General features: G+C 31.8%; 1 protein-coding gene across 2 annotated transcripts in view; it reads left to right on the top strand.

The window, feature by feature from the left end:
* The first annotated feature begins 157 nt into the window (after positions 1-157).
* Positions 158-19,608, top strand: part of LOC142344777 (uncharacterized) — a 123,118-nt gene continuing 103,667 nt past the window's right edge. Inside the window, exon 1 of one of the 2 annotated variants that reach the window (XM_075396707.1) lies at positions 158-328. In XM_075396707.1, coding sequence (XP_075252822.1) covers positions 287-328 — 42 coding nt within the window. In that variant the 5' untranslated portion in view covers positions 158-286. Of the gene's footprint in view, positions 329-16,611; positions 17,273-19,608 lie in introns of those variants that run through there. The other variant, XM_075396706.1, reaches the window with a different exon arrangement.

Here is a 19,608-nt window from a genome sequence, read left to right as displayed (position 1 = left end):
GGTTATTTTTAGCTCTTTCAAATTGCATGCTTGGCTAATTTATTTGTAAATTTTGAAATAAACATTTGATATAGAAATGGTTTTGGTTGACTACTACTAACCTAACTGTTTAAAAGTATTCGTTTACAGCTATTGCACAAATTTCTGTAGTAGATTTGACATTAGTTAAAGCTCTTAAACAAATTGAATTTATGCTGCATTTCCTATAAACTTTTTTCTTCTGTTTTTGGTTTTTTTTTCCATTTTTTTTTCTTACTTTGATCTTCTCTTTACGAAGTGCTGAACAATGTTTATGCAGCCGATTGGTTCACGTCTCCGAGTATTTCATGTGAGTACATATCTTACAACTAGCCTTCAAAAAAATTCGTCAAGTGAAACGAAACAAGACTCTTGGTAAGCCATCTCGAAAATGTTTGAATTTATAGGCTCTTGCTTGTGTTAAAAATATTAATCGTTTTAAAAAGATGCTATCAAAAGAGTCAGATTTAATAGTGTTTACAAGTGAAACAAAAAAATCTTCAAATATCCTTATCGGATCTTCATAATATTCATGAAATACTTTAAAAACCTAGCTGAGTGCACTATTGACTATAATAGCAAGACCCAAAAATACAGTTGACGTCGAGCTACAGTCTTTTTTTATCATTTATTGGTAGAGAATGGGACAAGCAAATGACATTTTTTTCATTAAATGATATCGACGAACCTGCGTTATCATTGAATACTAAGAAATTCTCCTACCCTGAACAGGAAATGCCAAAGTTCATTTTGAAACTCTACTTTAAAGAGATATTACTAAAATTCTCTAAATAAAAGAAATATTACTAAGACATCCAAAATCCAAAGTTTGCGAAAAAACCAAATCTCAAGATCTGGCATGTTGTTGTTAGATGCATCTAGTTCCTACTATTGTGCACTATTAGAAGATAACTAATAACAAAACTACCGTGAGCACTTTTTGTGAATCTGATTGGTAGAATTTTTGAAAGAAAACTACAGGAGTGTACGACAATAATAATAACAAGGAGGCTCGGCAATGTGCGTAAAGTTTATCCGCATTTTTGGCATAAATGTCTACCAAATGAGAAACAGATAGAAGACCCCCAAAAATTCAATATTTTCAGAAAAAATAAAAGAAGAATGTGTTTGAACAAAAAGATGGCATCCAACGCAAATAACGCAGCGCAGTTAAAAATGCCGCATTAGATTGATGAGATCAGCCAATTTTAAAGAAGCACGAGACGAAGAACAAATTCAAACAACAATAACAACATGTTTTAATTACATCCAGATATGGACCAATCCCTTATTACGCTGGGTAACATTTAGACAAAAAAGAACAAAACAGCAAAGAAAAAATTCGCTTATTTTTACGAAAAACAAGTAATTTTAAAGTAATCAAACGAATTAGATAACAATTGAAGCTAACCAAATGCTTTATGACCACAGACGCCTCTATCAGAGAGGATTAACAGTTGTCAAAATGCGGCTACAAACAGAACAACAAATAGAGACAACAAACAAAAGTTCAACCAAAACTTGCAACAAAACGCTGTCGACGCCGTAAAGCCGTATTTTGTCCCTCTAGATATGTGTAACTGAGCCTTCCTCGAACGCCGATATGCGCCGCCTGACTCTATCAAAGCCAGAAAACCAAAACTTAACGCTCAAAACGGCAAAAAGATAAAATTTTAATTCAGTAGACACACAAGGAGGAAGAAGCATTCTTTCTTTGCTAAATATTTTTAAAAGACAAAACGTTCATAACCTTTCGAGAAATGAATTGAGATATATTGAACTGCTTAGGAAGCCAAATGGACCTATCAGAAATGAGATCTGATTTGAAATGTTCTTTCTTTATTAATATTAAAAAGACCGAAATTTTTTTTTAAAAAAAGACCGACTGATTACAATCCGAATTATTTTTAGATTGTAACAGGCCAAGATTGTATCAAAACTAGCCCTGCTAATGCTCTTCTTCCATTAAGAACAATCATTTCTTTGGAATGTAATCTATCTAGATAAATTGTTAGTCAAAACATCAAAAAATGCTGCGTTTTTGATAATATTGGAGTAAAGTTAGCAAAAAACGGTAAAACTTGAATTCCAGACTACTCTCAAAGAAAGTGAAAGTAGAAATGGCTCCTTTTGTAGTGTAATAAGGCTGTGTTAACGGTTTTTGGTTGTGTACCTCCGGCAAAGTTAATCAAAGTGGACTAAGGAATCTTATTTTGGGCAAATTTTGATGAAAACGTCTGAATTTTAAAATATTTAGCCAAAATTTTAGCCAAAAAATATAATCAAAATGGTCAATAACTTTTTTGTCTTTAAAAATAAAATCAACAGTAGTATTGTTAACAATTTTTACTTATTTTAGCAAAATTGACGAAAAATTGGTCAGAAATTACGAAAAATTTGAATAAAAACAACATAATTCACTCTACTTTTCTCAAAAGTTTAAACCACGATAACTCCCTGTAAAAAATGAAAATCGAAAAAATATTCTACGCTGGACCAGTTTTCTAATGATACCAGTCTAAACTCTCTACGATTAATATATCGGTCGGCCAAAATTGTGTGAACAGAAAAAAACCCATCTAAGTATATAGTTCCGCCCCCCTCGGGTCGGAACAAAAGTGCTGTATATTAATAAAGTTAATACCATAATGTTGTTTCCTCGAATAAGAGTTCGAATTCAATGGTAAAACTTGAAAAAAATAAATTAAAACTGATTTAATGACAACCAATTTTGTCCGGAATTGATCCATTTTTGCGGCCAATCACATGCTCTATTGTATCTGTGGCCAATAAACGTCGGTAGATGACACTAAAAGACAATGTTAATCTAAAATTACAGCTTAAAAGACTAACATTTAATCAAAATCCAACTGATCAATCCCCCAAAAAATTTTATCGGATTACACTTAACAAAAATTTTTTGTTAACCTTTTTGGTTCAACAAATATTCCTTCCCACAAACGACCAGCTAACATTTTCATTAAAACTTTCCGCTTCAGCAACACTATAGAAAAATTGTGTTTGACAGTTTAAAAAATCTGTAAAATAAAATACCAGTTATCATAAGATAGTTGAGTTCGGTACACAAAGGCCTATTCGTCTGGTTTTATATAAACCAAATTTGCTTTAAGTGAACTCGATATGAAAATTGGCAATCTAGTGGACAAATAATGCAGTCAAATGAAATTGTGATATGTCCTATTTTAGAATAAGCGAACTGTAGGAAAAATAAACTAGCTTTGCGACATAAAATTAAATAGGACATCTTTTCCTGTCCTGAAACCTTGGTTATTTTTTGTTCGTGTGTTTGTGAGTGAGGACAGAGATATTTTAAAATCAATTTTTAAAAACTACGTTTTTTTATCCAAAAAAATGTTGCATTGCTATAGAGGCAACATCAGCTACAAAATAAAATCTTCTATGTTGAATTTTGGAGTTGTACACATTTGCTTTCTCTGATAAATGGTTAGGAAAATAACCCACATTGATAAATTAAGCAGAGCTCGAACAGAACAAACTCGGCCAATCGTTTGCAAATTTTTGCAAACTTAACATTATTTGCAAAATTTTGCAAATTTGATCTGGTAAAAATGATTTGCAAATTTTTACAAATTTGGTATTTTTGAGCAAAAATTTGCAAATGTTTGCAAATTTGGCATTAGATTTGAACTAGGGAAGTTTAATTATTTTGTTTCACCTTTGAACTTACGACAATTTGGTTGATGCTAGTAGCAACTTAGTACACTTTCCCCAGCAAAATACTGTGAATGCCCTAAATTTATCCTTCGCTCAAAAAGCGGACCTCTTTAGTAGTTGTTTTTCAACATTATGCTTCTACTCTGGAAAAACTAAGAAAGTGAGGTTTTTTACGTTTAGTTATTAAACTTTAACCACGTATTAATAAAAATACCATTTGTAGACCATCCTTTTCACCAAACGGTTCAAATTCATTAGTACGAGCTGCTTTGCTTTCACTCTAACGTTTAAAAATGAATTTTTGCTAATAATGAAGCAATTTTCTCAATTCTTGAGTGCAGATGGCGTTTGAAAAAAAAATACTGTTCCAATTTGTTTAAGTTGTTTGTTGGGTTTCACATCAAGAATTCTATTATTTTGGCGTGTTTTTTGCCGAAAACTATGATTCTGAACTCAGACAAACGCCAATTCAATATCAGTACTGAGAAAGCCTATATGCTTTTCTAAATATCAAAATTGATTCAAATTTATGATAATGTGATTCTTTGCATTTCTCGCTCTTGTGCAAGTCTTGGCCAAGACTTGCTCTTATGATTCTATTGCTCTCATTGTAATTGTTAAAGATCTCTAACTATACAGTAACTGTTTTTTCAAGATATTTTGTTCTTTTTTATTTGTAAAATCTTAGAAACTTACTGCACATTTTTATGATTATTACAAAATTGCATAATTGTGACGTTTGTGCAATATTTTTGATCAACCATGTTTTCATATGAATTAAATTTGCCACGATTTCCCAAATATCACAAATGAACTAAAGTGAAAACCTGAAATTTTGTGATCAGAAAATACTCGATATCATTTTGCATTTTTTAAGTTTTGCAGCTCATTTTATTTCGTGACAAAAAACCTATTCATAGCTAGCCCAATTTGATGATAGATGCATTTAACACCTTTGAAGAGAGAGAGAGAGAGAGAGAGAGAGGGGAGAGAAAGAGAGAAAGAGAGAGCGAGAGAGAGAGAGAGAGAGAGAGAGAGAGAGAGAGAGAGGCACACATTCTTTCAGATCGAGTAAAAACCAGATATGCTTTAAGTTAACTCGATATGAAAATTGGCAATCTAGTAGACAAATTCTGCAGTCAAATGAAACTGTGATATATGTCCTATTTTAGAATAAGCGAACTGTAGGAAAAATAAACTACCCTTGCGACATAAAATTAAACAGGATATCTTTTCCTGTCCTGCAACCTTGGTTATTACAATTCAAAGAATTTGAATTGTATTTGTGCGCTGTGTTTTTTTTAAGATGTGTTCACACATTTTTCAATGAATTTGATCTTTCAAAACGGGATAAACAGGTAAAGCCCAGAGGGAACTAAGTTTCATTATAGGTGCGAAGCGGTCTTTTAAAATCTTTCAAGTGATTAGAGTGGTGCAGCTGCTGTTATGATCTTAATTTAAGGTTAAAAGCTCATTTTTTAGGAGTTTTTGTGCTCAAAATGACGCACTTTTTCATGTTTTTTGTAATTTTTTCAGTTTTTTGCTTTTTAGTCTTAGGTTGAAACCTTTAAAATTTGATGGAGGCTTTTTGCGAGCCAAAATTACTTGTTATGACCATTTTATGAACTATATGTTTTGGTACTACAATCAAAAACACGCAAAATTATGCTAATTTTTGCAATTTTTTTCAAGTTTATTGAAAATTTTTGTTAATTTTTGAGATTTTTTAGGTGTCACGAATCCTCCTCTACTATTTGATAAGGAATACTGCATAGTTTCTAGTAGTAATGGAATGGTTTTCAACTTTTTGCCATCACGAATTCTAACATTTTTTGACAAAAATTGCAATTTTTTTCGTATTTTTCGATATTTATTGTCATTATTCAAGTTTTTTGAGTCACAGGGGCCAGAAAACATCATTAGGGGTTGAATAATAAGTTACCGGACATTTTTCAGAGGCCATGGAATAGGCTTCAATTTTTGAATAACACAAGTTTTTAGCAATTTTTTTTTGACAAAACGCGAATTATTTTCAGGTTTTTCTTGAAAATTTTTCATATTTTGAGTTTTCCCTGCTTAAGGGACCAGGCAATCTCCTTTAGAGTTTGATAATAGAGCATTGCATAGTTTCTAGTAACAACGGACTGGTTTTTAGCATCTTAATGTCTCGAATTTAAGGCATTTTTTTGATAAAATTTGCATTTTTTTTAAGTTTTCCTGATTTGTTTTGTCAATTTTCGATGTTTGTCCTTTCTCAAGTGCAAGAAAACCCTTTTCCAGGTTTTGGTAAAAAGTTACTGCATGGTTCTTAGTTTCAATGGGTTTGTTGTCAACAATTTAACCTTTCAACTTTTAGAAGTTTTTTGGTAAAATTTGAAATTTTTTTCAAGTTTTCTCAAAACAATTGCATTTTATGTAGTTGTTCTTGCCTCAGTAGCCAGGATACTTCATCCATGATTTGATAGTATGTTTTTAAGTAGTTGCTTAGGGGCAATTGATTGGCTTTTAACAGTTTAACAGAGCGAATTTCTATTTTTTGACGTTTGAAATTTTTTCTAAAAAAATATTGCCTATCGATCTTTGAGCTATTGAATTTTTTAAGGCTTGGAATTTGGTTACTGGATAGCTCTAGAGACACAGAAATGATTATGAAGATATTAATTTTACAATTTTTTGCAACCTATCTTTATAATTTACAATTGATTTGTGTTTTATCTGAAATTTTTTTGGTCATTTTCGAGTTAATCGATCTTCAAGGGCAAATGAATTTTTTTCAGGTCTTGCAGATATACTACTGGACCAATTTCAGAAACAAAAATTGGTTTTGAACGTATTTTTAGATAGATATTTTTAGAGGGAAAAAAACTTGCCTTAGATTGAAAAGCTTCAGTTTTAGCAATGATTATATTTTTGTTTAGTTTGTTTGGTTGTTTGTTTCTCAATTTTCTGAGATAATTTTGTTGGTGTTTGTTCAAGGATGGCATTGTTCAATTGATCTGCTGGTCAGGTAGAGTACTTCTGTGTTTTTCATTCAATTCTTTGAATTGTATTTCAGGACTTGTCCTGCTATGTTTTTTTTGTTCGTGTGTTTGTGAGTGAGGACATAGATATTTTTAAATCAATTTTTAAAAACTACGATTTTTTTATCCAAAAAAAAGTTGCATTGCTATAGAGGCACACATTCTTTCAGAACGAGTAAAAAATGTTTTGGTGAAAGATGTCTTCAGAAACACGTAAAGTATGAGGGCTCTTGCTACTTTACAGTTCAGCTCCTTGAAGCCCCAATAAAAGAAAAAAACAGATGAAAGATTGAGGAATAGATGGCATCTCGATTTCTGAAGTACCCATTGCAATTTTCGATTTATAGAGAGAATGGGTTAGCAGCTACTTTTATCTATTCAATTTAATAATTTGCCAGGTTATCTTTTGCGCACTCTAATGATTTAAAATTCAGCCGACGAAAAACTGCGTAAAATAGTTTGTTTCAAAAAGGCTGCAACTTTTTGAAATCACAATTGACAATAAAAAGGAAAAAAACAGAAGAGATGACTCCTGAAAGGCTTGAAAAGATGACATTTATGAATTTAAAATGACCTTTACAAATGAATCTTTGAAAAAAAACTCGATCAAAATTTTTTCTAATACTTTAAGCTATCATACAGAAAAACGTAATATTAAATTCATCAATAGGGTTTCTCGGCTTTTTATTCTTCCAAATTCAACCAATAATATGCTAGAGAAAAGCAAAATTTATATAGAAAAATGCCAAAAAATAGCAAAGTTACTTCGAGAGGCCCTTCTTAGTCATTTCGCGAATTATAATACTTCAATTTCAGATTTTGAGGACATAATTATATATATATATATATATATATATATATATATATATATATATATATATATGTATATATATATACATATATTATTAATAAAAATACCATACCACGTATTAATAAAAATACCATTTGTAGACCATCCTTTTCAACAAACGGTTCAAATTCATTAGTACGAGCTGCTTTGCTTTCACTCTAACGTTTAAAAATGAATTTTTGCTAATAATGAAGCAATTTTCTCAATTCTTGAGTGCAGATGGCGTTTGAAAAAAAATACTGTTCCAATTTGTTTAAGTTGTTTGTTGGGTTTCACATCAAGAATTCTATTATTTTGGCGTGTTTTTTGCCGAAAACTATGATTCTGAACTCAGATAAACGCCAATTCAATATCAGTACTGGGAAAGCCTATATGCTTTTCTAAATATCAAAATTGATTCAAATTTATGATAATGTGATTCTTTGCATTTCTCGCTCTTGTGCAAGTCTTGGCCAAGACTTGCTCTTATGATTCTATTGCTCTCATTGTAATTGTTAAAGATCTCTAACTATACAGTAACTGTTTTTTCAAGATATTTTGTTCTTTTTTATTTGTAAAATCTTAGAAACTTACTTCACATTTTTATGATTATTACAAAATTGCATAATTGTGACGTTTGTGCAATATTTTTGATCAACCATGTTTTCATATGAATTAAATTTGCCACGATTTCCCAAATATCACAAATGAACTAAAGTGAAAACCTGAAATTTTGTGATCAGAAAATACTCGATATCATTTTGCATTTTTTAAGTTTTGCAGCTCATTTTATTTCGTGACAAAAAACCTATTCATAGCTAGCCCAATTTGATGATAGATGCATTTAACACCTTTGAAGAGAGAGAGAGAGAGAGAGAGAGGGGAGAGAAAGAGAGAAAGAGAGAGCGAGAGAGAGAGAGAGAGAGAGAGAGAGAGAGGCACACATTCTTTCAGATCGAGTAAAAACCAGATATGCTTTAAGTTAACTCGATATGAAAATTGGCAATCTAGTAGACAAATTCTGCAGTCAAATGAAACTGTGATATATGTCCTATTTTAGAATAAGCGAACTGTAGGAAAAATAAACTACCCTTGCGACATAAAATTAAACAGGATATCTTTTCCTGTCCTGCAACCTTGGTTATTACAATTCAAAGAATTTGAATTGTATTTGTGCGCTGTGTTTTTTTTAAGATGTGTTCACACATTTTTCAATGAATTTGATCTTTCAAAACGGGATAAACAGGTAAAGCCCAGAGGGAACTAAGTTTCATTATAGGTGCGAAGCGGTCTTTTAAAATCTTTCAAGTGATTAGAGTGGTGCAGCTGCTGTTATGATCTTAATTTAAGGTTAAAAGCTCATTTTTTAGGAGTTTTTGTGCTCAAAATGACGCACTTTTTCATGTTTTTTGTAATTTTTTCAGTTTTTTGCTTTTTAGTCTTAGGTTGAAACCTTTAAAATTTGATGGAGGCTTTTTGCGAGCCAAAATTACTTGTTATGACCATTTTATGAACTATATGTTTTGGTACTACAATCAAAAACACGCAAAATTATGCTAATTTTTGCAATTTTTTTCAAGTTTATTGAAAATTTTTGTTAATTTTTGAGATTTTTTAGGTGTCACGAATCCTCCTCTACTATTTGATAAGGAATACTGCATAGTTTCTAGTAGTAATGGAATGGTTTTCAACTTTTTGCCATCACGAATTCTAACATTTTTTGACAAAAATTGCAATTTTTTTCGTATTTTTCGATATTTATTGTCATTATTCAAGTTTTTTGAGTCACAGGGGCCAGAAAACATCATTAGGGGTTGAATAATAAGTTACCGGACATTTTTCAGTGGCCATGGAATAGGCTTCAATTTTTGAATAACACAAGTTTTTAGCAATTTTTTTTTGACAAAACGCGAATTATTTTCAGGTTTTTCTTGAAAATTTTTCATATTTTGAGTTTTCCCTGCTTAAGGGACCAGGCAATCTCCTTTAGAGTTTGATAATAGAGCATTGCATAGTTTCTAGTAACAACGGACTGGTTTTTAGCATCTTAATGTCTCGAATTTAAGGCATTTTTTTGATAAAATTTGCATTTTTTTTAAGTTTTCCTGATTTGTTTTGTCAATTTTCGATGTTTGTCCTTTCTCAAGTGCAAGAAAACCCTTTTACAGGTTTTGGTAAAAAGTTACTGCATGGTTCTTAGTTTCAATGGGTTTGTTTTCAACAATTTAACCTTTCAACTTTTAGAAGTTTTTTGGTAAAATTTGAAATTTTTTTCAAGTTTTCTCAAAACAATTGCATTTTATGTAGTTGTTCTTGCCTCAGTAGCCAGGATACTTCATCCATGATTTGATAGTATGTTTTTAAGTAGTTGCTTAGGGGCAATTGATTGGCTTTTAACAGTTTAACAGAGCGAATTTCTATTTTTTGACGTTTGAAATTTTTTCTAAAAAAATATTGCCTATCGATCTTTGAGCTATTGAATTTTTTAAGGCTTGGAATTTGGTTACTGGATAGCTCTAGAGACACAGAAATGATTATGAAGATATTAATTTTACAATTTTTTGCAACCTATCTTTATAATTTACAATTGATTTGTGTTTTATCTGAAATTTTTTTGGTCATTTTCGAGTTAATCGATCTTCAAGGGCAAATGAATTTTTTTCAGGTCTTGCAGATATACTACTGGACCAATTTCAGAAACAAAAATTGGTTTTGAACGTATTTTTAGATAGATATTTTTAGAGGGAAAAAAACTTGCCTTAGATTGAAAAGCTTCAGTTTTAGCAATGATTATATTTTTGTTTAGTTTGTTTGGTTGTTTGTTTCTCAATTTTCTGAGATAATTTTGTTTGTGTTTGTTCAAGGATGGCATTGTTCAATTGATCTGCTGGTCAGGTAGAGTACTTCTGTGTTTTTCATTCAATTCTTTGAATTGTATTTCAGGACTTGTCCTGCTATGTTTTTTTTGTTCGTGTGTTTGTGAGTGAGGACATAGATATTTTTAAATCAATTTTTAAAAACTACGATTTTTTTATCCAAAAAAAAGTTGCATTGCTATAGAGGCGTCATTGCTATAGAGGCACACATTCTTTCAGAACGAGTAAAAAATGTTTTGGTGAAAGATGTCTTCAGAAACACGTAAAGTATGAGGGCTCTTGCTACTTTACAGTTCAGCTCCTTGAAGCCCCAATAAAAGAAAAAAACAGATGAAAGATTGAGGAATGGATGGCATCTCGATTTCTGAAGTACCCATTGCAATTTTCGATTTATAGAGAGAATGGGTTAGCAGCTACTTTTATCTATTCAATTTAATAATTTGCCAGGTTATCTTTTGCGCACTCTAATGATTTAAAATTCAGCCGACGAAAAACTGCGTAAAATAGTTTGTTTCAAAAAGGCTGCAACTTTTTGAAATCACAATTGACAATAAAAAGGAAAAAAACAGAAGAGATGACTCCTGAAAGGCTTGAAAAGATGACATTTATGAATTTAAAATGACCTTTACTAATGAATCTTTGAAAAAAAACTCGATCAAAATTTTTTCTAATACTTTAAGCTATCATACAGAAAAACGTAATATTAAATTCATCATTAGGGTTTCTCGGCTTTTTATTCTTCCAAATTCAACCAATAATATGCTAGAGAAAAGCAAAATTTATATAGAAAAATGCCAAAAAATAGCAAAGTTACTTCGAGAGGCCCTTCTTAGTCATTTCGCGAATTATAATACTTCAATTTCAGATTTTGAGGACATAATTATATATATATATATATATATATATATATATTTATATATGTATATATATATACATATATTATTAATAAAAATACCATACCACGTATTAATAAAAATACCATTTGTAGACCATCCTTTTCAACAAACGGTTCAAATTCATTAGTACGAGCTGCTTTGCTTTCACTCTAACGTTTAAAAATGAATTTTTGCTAATAATGAAGCAATTTTCTCAATTCTTGAGTGCAGATGGCGTTTGAAAAAAAAATACTGTTCCAATTTGTTTAAGTTGTTTGTTGGGTTTCACATCAAGAATTCTATTATTTTGGCGTGTTTTTTGCCGAAAACTATGATTCTGAACTCAGATAAACGCCAATTCAATATCAGTACTGGGAAAGCCTATATGCTTTTCTAAATATCAAAATTGATTCAAATTTATGATAATGTGATTCTTTGCATTTCTCGCTCTTGTGCAAGTCTTGGCCAAGACTTGCTCTTATGATTCTATTGCTCTCATTGTAATTGTTAAAGATCTCTAACTATACAGTAACTGTTTTTTCAAGATATTTTGTTCTTTTTTATTTGTAAAATCTTAGAAACTTACTTCACATTTTTATGATTATTACAAAATTGCATAATTGTGACGTTTGTGCAATATTTTTGATCAACCATGTTTTCATATGAATTAAATTTGCCACGATTTCCCAAATATCACAAATGAACTAAAGTGAAAACCTGAAATTTTGTGATCAGAAAATACTCGATATCATTTTGCATTTTTTAAGTTTTGCAGCTCATTTTATTTCGTGACAAAAAACCTATTCATAGCTAGCCCAATTTGATGATAGATGCATTTAACACTTTTGAAGAGAGAGAGAGGGGGGAGAGAGAGAGAGAGCGAGAGAGAGAGAGAGAGAGGCACACATTCTTTCAGATCGAGTAAAAACCAGATATGCTTTAAGTGAACTCGATATGAAAATTGGCAATCTAGTAGACAAATTCTGCAGTCAAATGAAACTGTGATATATGTCCTATTTTAGAATAAGCGAACTGTAGGAAAAATAAACTACCCTTGCGAAATTTTTGTTAATTATTGGGATTTTTCAGGTGTCACAAAACCTCCTCTACGTTTTGATAAGGAATACTGCATAGTTTCTAATAGTAATGGAATGGTTTTCAACTTTTTGCCATCACGAATTCTAACATTTTTTGACAAAAATTGCAATTTTTTCGTATTTTTCAATATTTATTGTCATTATTCAAGTTTTTTGAGTCACAGGGGCCAGAAAACATCATTAGGGGTTGAATAATAAGTTACCGGACATTTTTCAGTGGCCATGGAATAGGCTTCATTTTTTGAATAACAAAAGTTTTTGGCAATTTTTTTTGAGAAAACGCGAATTATTTTCAGGTTTTTCTTGAAAATTTTTCATATTTTGAGTTTTCCCTGCTTAAGGGACCAGGCAATCGCCTTTAGAGTTTGATAATAGAGCATTGCATAGTTTCTAGTAACAACGGACTGGTTTTTAGCATCTTAATGTCTCGAATTTAAGGCATTTTTTTGATAAAATTTGCATTTTTTTTAAGTTTTCCTGATTTGTTTTGTCAATTTTCGATGTTTGTCCTTTCTCAAGTGTAAGAAAACCCTTTTCCAGGTTTTGGTAAAAAGTTACTGCATGGTTCTTAGTTTCAATGGGTTTGTTTTCAAAAATTTAACCTTTCAACTTTTAGAAGTTTTTTGGTAAAATTTGAAATTTTTTTCAAGTTTTCTCAAAACAATTGCATTTTATGTAGTTGTTCTTGCCTCAGTAGCCAGGATAGTTCATCCATGATTTGATAGTATGTTTTTAAGTAGTTGCATAGGGGCAATTGAATGGCTTTTAACAGTTTAACAGAGCGAATTTCTATTTTTTGACGTTTGAAATTTTTTCTAAAAAAATATTGCCTATCGATCTTTGAGCTATTGAATTTTTTAAGGCTTGGAATTTGGTTACTGGATAGCTCTAGAGACACAGAATTGATTCTGAAGATATTAATTTTACAATTTTTAGCAACCTATCTTTATAATTTACAATTGATTTGTGTTTTATCTGAAATTTTTTTGGTCATTTTCGAGTTAATCGATCTTCAAGGGCCAATGAATTTTTTTCAGGTCTTGCAGATATACTACTGGACCAATTTTAGAAACAAAAATTGGTTTTGAACGTATTTTTAGATAGATATTTTTAGAGGGAAAAAAACTTGCCTTAGATTGAAAAGCTTCAGTTTTAGCAATGATTATATTTTTGTTTAGTTTGTTTGGTTGTTTGTTTCTCAATTTTTTGAGATAATTTTGTTTGTGTTTGTTCAAGGATGGCATTGTTCAATTGATCTGCTGGTCAGGTAGAGTACTTCTGTGTTTTTCATTCAATTCTTTGAATTGTATTCAGGACTTGTCCTGCTATGTTTTTTTTGTTCGTGTGTTTGTGAGTGAGGACAAAGATATTTTTAAATCAATTTTTAAAAACTACGATTTTTTTATCCAAAAAATTGTTGCATTGCTATAGAGGCGTCATTGCTATAGAGGCACACATTCTTTCAGAACGAGTAAAAAATGTTTTGGTGAAAGATGTCTTCAGAAACACGTAAAGTATGAGGGCTCTTGTTACTTTACAGTTCAGCTCCTTGAAGCCCCAATAAAAGAAAAAAAACAGATGAAAAATTGAGGAATAGATAGCATCTCGATTTCTGAAGTACCCATTGAAATTTCCGATTTATAGAGTGAATGGGTTAGCAGCTACTTTTATCTATTCAATTTAATAATTTGCCAGGTTATCATTTGCGCACTCTAATGATTTAAAATTCAGCCTACGTTTTTTTCTTTTCATTTTTTTCCAGGCAAAATATCTTTTTTTCCAGACAAGCAACTTTATTTACGCTGTTATTGGAATTGACATTCGATGGTTTTTTTATTTAGCAACCAAACATTAGTTTTCTTTATAAGGAAAAGTTTTTGAAACGTCTGGATAAAGTTTTAACTTTATCCTGAATCTGGTAATCTTTTTTGACTAAAACTAAAACGTTTGTCTTGCCACTTTAAAGAGCATTTACGGCTGTTTCAACACTGTTCTTATAATCAAAGTTGTATGGAGTTTTAACTGATAGGCTCGTACTGTACCGTAGAACCCTATTGAGTTCGTATCAGGTCAAACATAAAACCCTTCTCCGGTCCGTGCGGAAACCCAAAACTTTGAGCTGTTTTGTTTAGTTGAGAGAATTGGTGCTAATATCCTTATTGATTTTCTTCAATGTCAGCTCTCTGATTAGATTGGTTATTGGTTCAAGTTTAGATGTGATGTGCTCTTGACATTTCATCTGTGACCAAAATTGGACTTACCTCGGCTTGATCACAGCCATTTCCTTGTAAGAATAATTCGGTTGTTTTGCTTGGAAAATCTGAACAGGACCCAATCTGGGCCTTTCCCTACTGTAAACAACGAAATCTTAGGTCGAACGAAGGTGACATCTGCAAGCGATGCAGTTCTAGCCTGAATCTCGTTACAAGACTGAACGAAGCTGTCATATGACCACCCGCGTTACATTCTGGTTCATGTTCAATCTTGTGTCTGCAATGCGAAACCGGTCCATGAGTCACTTTAAGGAGGGGGTAAGCGCGTACAGTAATTTTGGTGACCTCAGTAACAAGAGTAACAAATTTTTTAGTGAACTCATTTCACATATTGTCGTACGTGGTAGTAAGTCGAGTGCACATGCGTCTGCGCCTATCATGTTGCCTAGGAACAGGATTAGTAACCATACTTGACTGTTCGAAATCACCCACCATCATACTTAAACAAGGTCAAGAGATTGAGGTTTCCATTACTCGAGCAGTCACCGGTAAAAGAACCAAACTAAATCCAGTGACTGATAATGGATTGATGCGCTAAATAGTATTGGTTGTATTTTTCATGAGTAGTTGAGCCGTAATGAGGAGTACTAATAAAATGTTCAACTCTAATTTTAGCCGAAAATGATATCGATAAGGACCGTACGAACTGTTTACAATTTCTTGTACCATAAAGGAGAGTCACTACGGCCATACCATTTTTTAAAATCAGTTTGGAGTTTTTTTAAATTATAAAATTAAAGGTTTTCAATATCCAATGAAACATGTTTGAGAAACATTTTTGTACAACGGAAAACCATTTCACTGCCTTTTGTGTTAACTTTTTCTAACAGTCCTGTAAGGTCGCTTCTTTTCTGCAGTTCAGTCTATTAAATGTAATTTTTTGCAATAGATTGATTCATTCGCAAAGTCCTACCTAATTAAACCACTTAACTTTTGCGGAACTAAAGACACGACTTCCTTTACGGGTTTCAAATTATTCATTTAAAGGAGCTTAAAAATTTCGTTTTGAAAATCGTTTTTTAAGAGATTACGCTATGGTTGTTTTTCCAATCAACTGATTTTGCATTACAAGACCCTAGTAAAACTTGCTCGTCTTTCATCGCAGACACCCGTCTAAGAACTTAAGGAAAACCAGAAACAGGAAGTTGTTTTGTTTAATTTAGACAACTGGCGCTGAAACGGTTATTGTTTTCAGCGTCTGCCATCTTGCCAAAGCCATCTTAAAGCGATTAGCCTTCACTAGAACGCGGGCAACAAATTTATTGAAGAGATTATTGACAACCGTTTAATCTACCGAAACCTGGATTTTCTATACTTAGATTATCTCCAATGCTCACCATAATTTGAAAGAGGATTTGACGTGCTTTAAAGCATCAAAACCTAAAAATAATCCTATTATAATTATTCTAAATTTAGAGCCAATCAAAGAAGGTTTTTAGCCGCGTGGCAACATTTTTGAGCCGGTATTGTTGTTTCGTAAGTAGTTTAGTATTCTGATGGTCTGTGCATTGACAAAAGTTGAAACCCTAACCACAAGTTTATAGCTTATAAAATTGAAGAAAATTAATTTTGCCAGGTTGCAAATACTGAATTTGAAATACTTCCAATAATCAACATCGTATTTAAGTTCACTCATTTCACGTCTTATCGATTTGATCAAATATTTGCCCGGGTTACAAATGATGTAGTCCCATAACCAAAATGAAGACACCATACCACTTGATAATAAATCATGTCACAAAACTGTCGCTGAAACCAACATACGACGCCAAATGGTATATGGTCCACTGGTTATGACTTATTACCATCAAGTTTAGTTATAACTTCAGCTAGTTATAACAAGTGCACAGTTTCGCTGAGTCAGTATGTGCTAAAGTTCATTTCGAGTTTAGACATGTTCAAGTGTTTTCTTTTCTAATCTTAACGGCTTCTAATCAGTGAATGTTTAAGTAAGAGTAAAAGGTCCATTCTTAAGTTATTGTTATTAGTTAACAAAGTTGGGCTAATTCGACCATGTAAATGTTGTTTACCTTCCGTTTGATAACATTTAAACCGAACACGATGTTTGGACAGTTTAATGAGCTATAACTCAGGTATAACATTTGGTTGTAGCCGTTTATTTGACCGAGATAAGAGACATTAATCTTTCAAATTACGCCGATATTTTCCATTCAGACTCAAAGTCTTAATTTCCAATCAAAACCCAATAACTTAATTGTGTGTTGGCGCCATTTTTGCAATTTAGCATCTAATGGTTTGGAATGTTATGTACAATAAACTCATTAAAATTTAAACCGAAGATACCTGTTCAACTAATTATTTACTTTTACCCGCTTTTTCTGGCCTTGTGATCAAAATGTAGCCTAACAGAAAATTGTTAAGAACCCATTTAACCCAATAATTTTGACCCAAAAGTAACGATGATTCTTGTAACTTCAGTTTTATTCCATAAATCTTTTCCGGATTAGTATTAGTTATTACTAGAATGGTCATTAGCATTAAATTCATCACCGAAAATGTTTTGTGGATCGTCTAAATCCAAAAAGTTGAACGAGAGTTACACCAAAGCTCGCACAACTTCACCACCGGTTAGTAAAAATCGTTTGTCAATAGCACACTAAAAATATCCCGGTAAAATTACCTAAAAATTCAGGCAAGTTTCCCTGTAAATTTTACCCTAATTGTTCAGGTAATTCACCCTCACATTAAGAGTACTGTGAGGATAAATTACCTGAAAAATTAGGGTAAAATGTGCAGGTAAAAGTACCTTACTTAAAGAGGCATGGCCATTACTGGTTCCAGAATGTGGGTGTGTGTGCTTGTGTGTGTCCTTGTTCAAAAATACGCTTGATATCACACCAATCCAGGCTTCGAATGGTTGTGATCCATACCAAAAAGACCTAGTATCACACCTTGAATTGTTAAAATTGGTTGGTCTGTTCATGACCCCGTCGAAATAACCATATGATCAAATTTTGATACCTATTCATTTTTCCTCACGAGCAGTCTTTAACTGCCTTCTTCTGACTAACAAAAAAGATATTAGTATTGTTGAGGTTTTTGAGTTGATCGTTTCTTTCTGCTTTTTGTAAGTATATATTGATAAAATGATACATTATCAGCCCAGGAAATTAGATGGTTATAGCTTGTTCTGCGGCTGTTGGCCTCAACATTTCTTGTACCATTTTTAGTAAGCTTACGTAATCCTTGTATCTAATAGTATACCTGATCTTAGGCGAAAATAAAACGAACAAGAAGACTCTCCAACGTGGGCTGGCGAATAGTGTTCCGAAGCCCTTTTAGCCACATTCTTCAAGTTCAAAGTGTCAAAATTTGTGAAACAAAATCTATGCATCGAAAAAACTCAAATACATTTTCAATAAGCGAGAAAGTGATAAAACTAACAGAGATGCATCTGAATAAACGCGAGTTCATTAAATCGGAGATTCAAAAAACCATCAAAAGTGGTCACAAACAGGTGAATTTTATGGGTTGAAAGATAAGCTATAGTTTGGAACCACTAACTAACTTGAATGGTACCTCATCAATTATTGCCAGTCACCAAAAATTCACAAACAATTTAAAAAAAAACAGTGAAAATAAATAAGAATACACGAACAACTAAATATATGCACATGTGTTTCATTAGCTAAAAGATATGACTGCTGGCTCCGAATTTAGGAAAAATTTTAACTTGAAAATAATTTTTAAACAAATGAGAAATGGAAAAGAACAAAATTGGGCCAAATTCGTTTTTAAAAAAACTTAGTTTTTCAATGAGAGCTTTAAAACTATTACTAGTCAGAATATCCTTTGTGTGAAAGCCAATGGGATTTTTTCTAAGTGATAAGACAGGAGAATAGAAAACCAAAATAGTCAAAAACTTTACAAATTCCAGTACCGTCAGTTACATATTTTTAGTTTACTGCTCAAAACAAAATCTGGATTCATATGTTTTTCAATTATCACTAATTACGACATCATTTTTTAGATTAAAGGGCAAGACGACAAAAGAACAACAAAAATTGGCAGAAGTTGAAGCTCTTTTTTTTTAAAAAAAATTAGCCTCTCAATCATGAAAAAAATTATCTATGAGCTGAAACCATTCGTTGGTTTTGTATATGGCTATTGAGAAAACAGTGAACATACTCAGATTGTGTTGCTGTAAAAATGCTTCAGCAAAAAAGCAACAACTATACTCGAAACTCAATGAATCACAAATCGTTTCCTAATTAAAAACCAATAATTTAGAAAAAGTAAATGCCATGAATTGTTAACTGAAAGCTTTCCGAAGGTTCACTTAGACTTTTCTACAACTTCAATGGGATAATGTCGAAATCACTTCAATGAGATAATGTCAAAACGGCCAAAAATCACAAAACTTAAAATTTTTTTTGAAATTACATAATGTCAAGGTAAGAAAAAAATTTATTTGCTCACAGTCCAATTCAGACAACAGTATCGAGGCATCATTAAAACACATGCATCCTCCTTATTAATCTTAGTGGCAATTTAACGAGAAAAAGAGAACGCAGAAGTCAAAAAGTGCACGTGCGAAAAAATCGTCTAAAAACCCAAAAATTTATAACCAAATCTGTTAAAGTATAAAAAATGACCTTGTGAGTAATTATAGGCAGTTTATCGTTTCACGGCCAGTAAGACAATGAAGTGTCAAACATATAAACTTAATGGAGCAAAATTTGACAAAAATTGATTGAAAATAGTCGTAAATGTTCTCAAAATTTTAAACCTCGATAGCTCTTCGAGATACAAAATCATTTTTTTTTAAAAAAAAAACAAGACGCTTGAGTTGTATACTCTAGGCTTGACAGCCTTTCTAGTGATACCACTCACAACTCGCTACGATAAAAATATCGATCGTCCCCCTAAAAGTGGGCTCGGTGCAATTAACTAATTCATTATG

The sequence above is a fragment of the Convolutriloba macropyga genome, chromosome 8 (genome assembly GCF_964194025.1).
Source record: "Convolutriloba macropyga chromosome 8, txConMacr16.3, whole genome shotgun sequence".
Lineage (NCBI taxonomy): Eukaryota > Metazoa > Xenacoelomorpha > Acoela > Convolutidae > Convolutriloba > Convolutriloba macropyga.
This window is presented reverse-complemented; position numbering and strand designations above follow the sequence as displayed.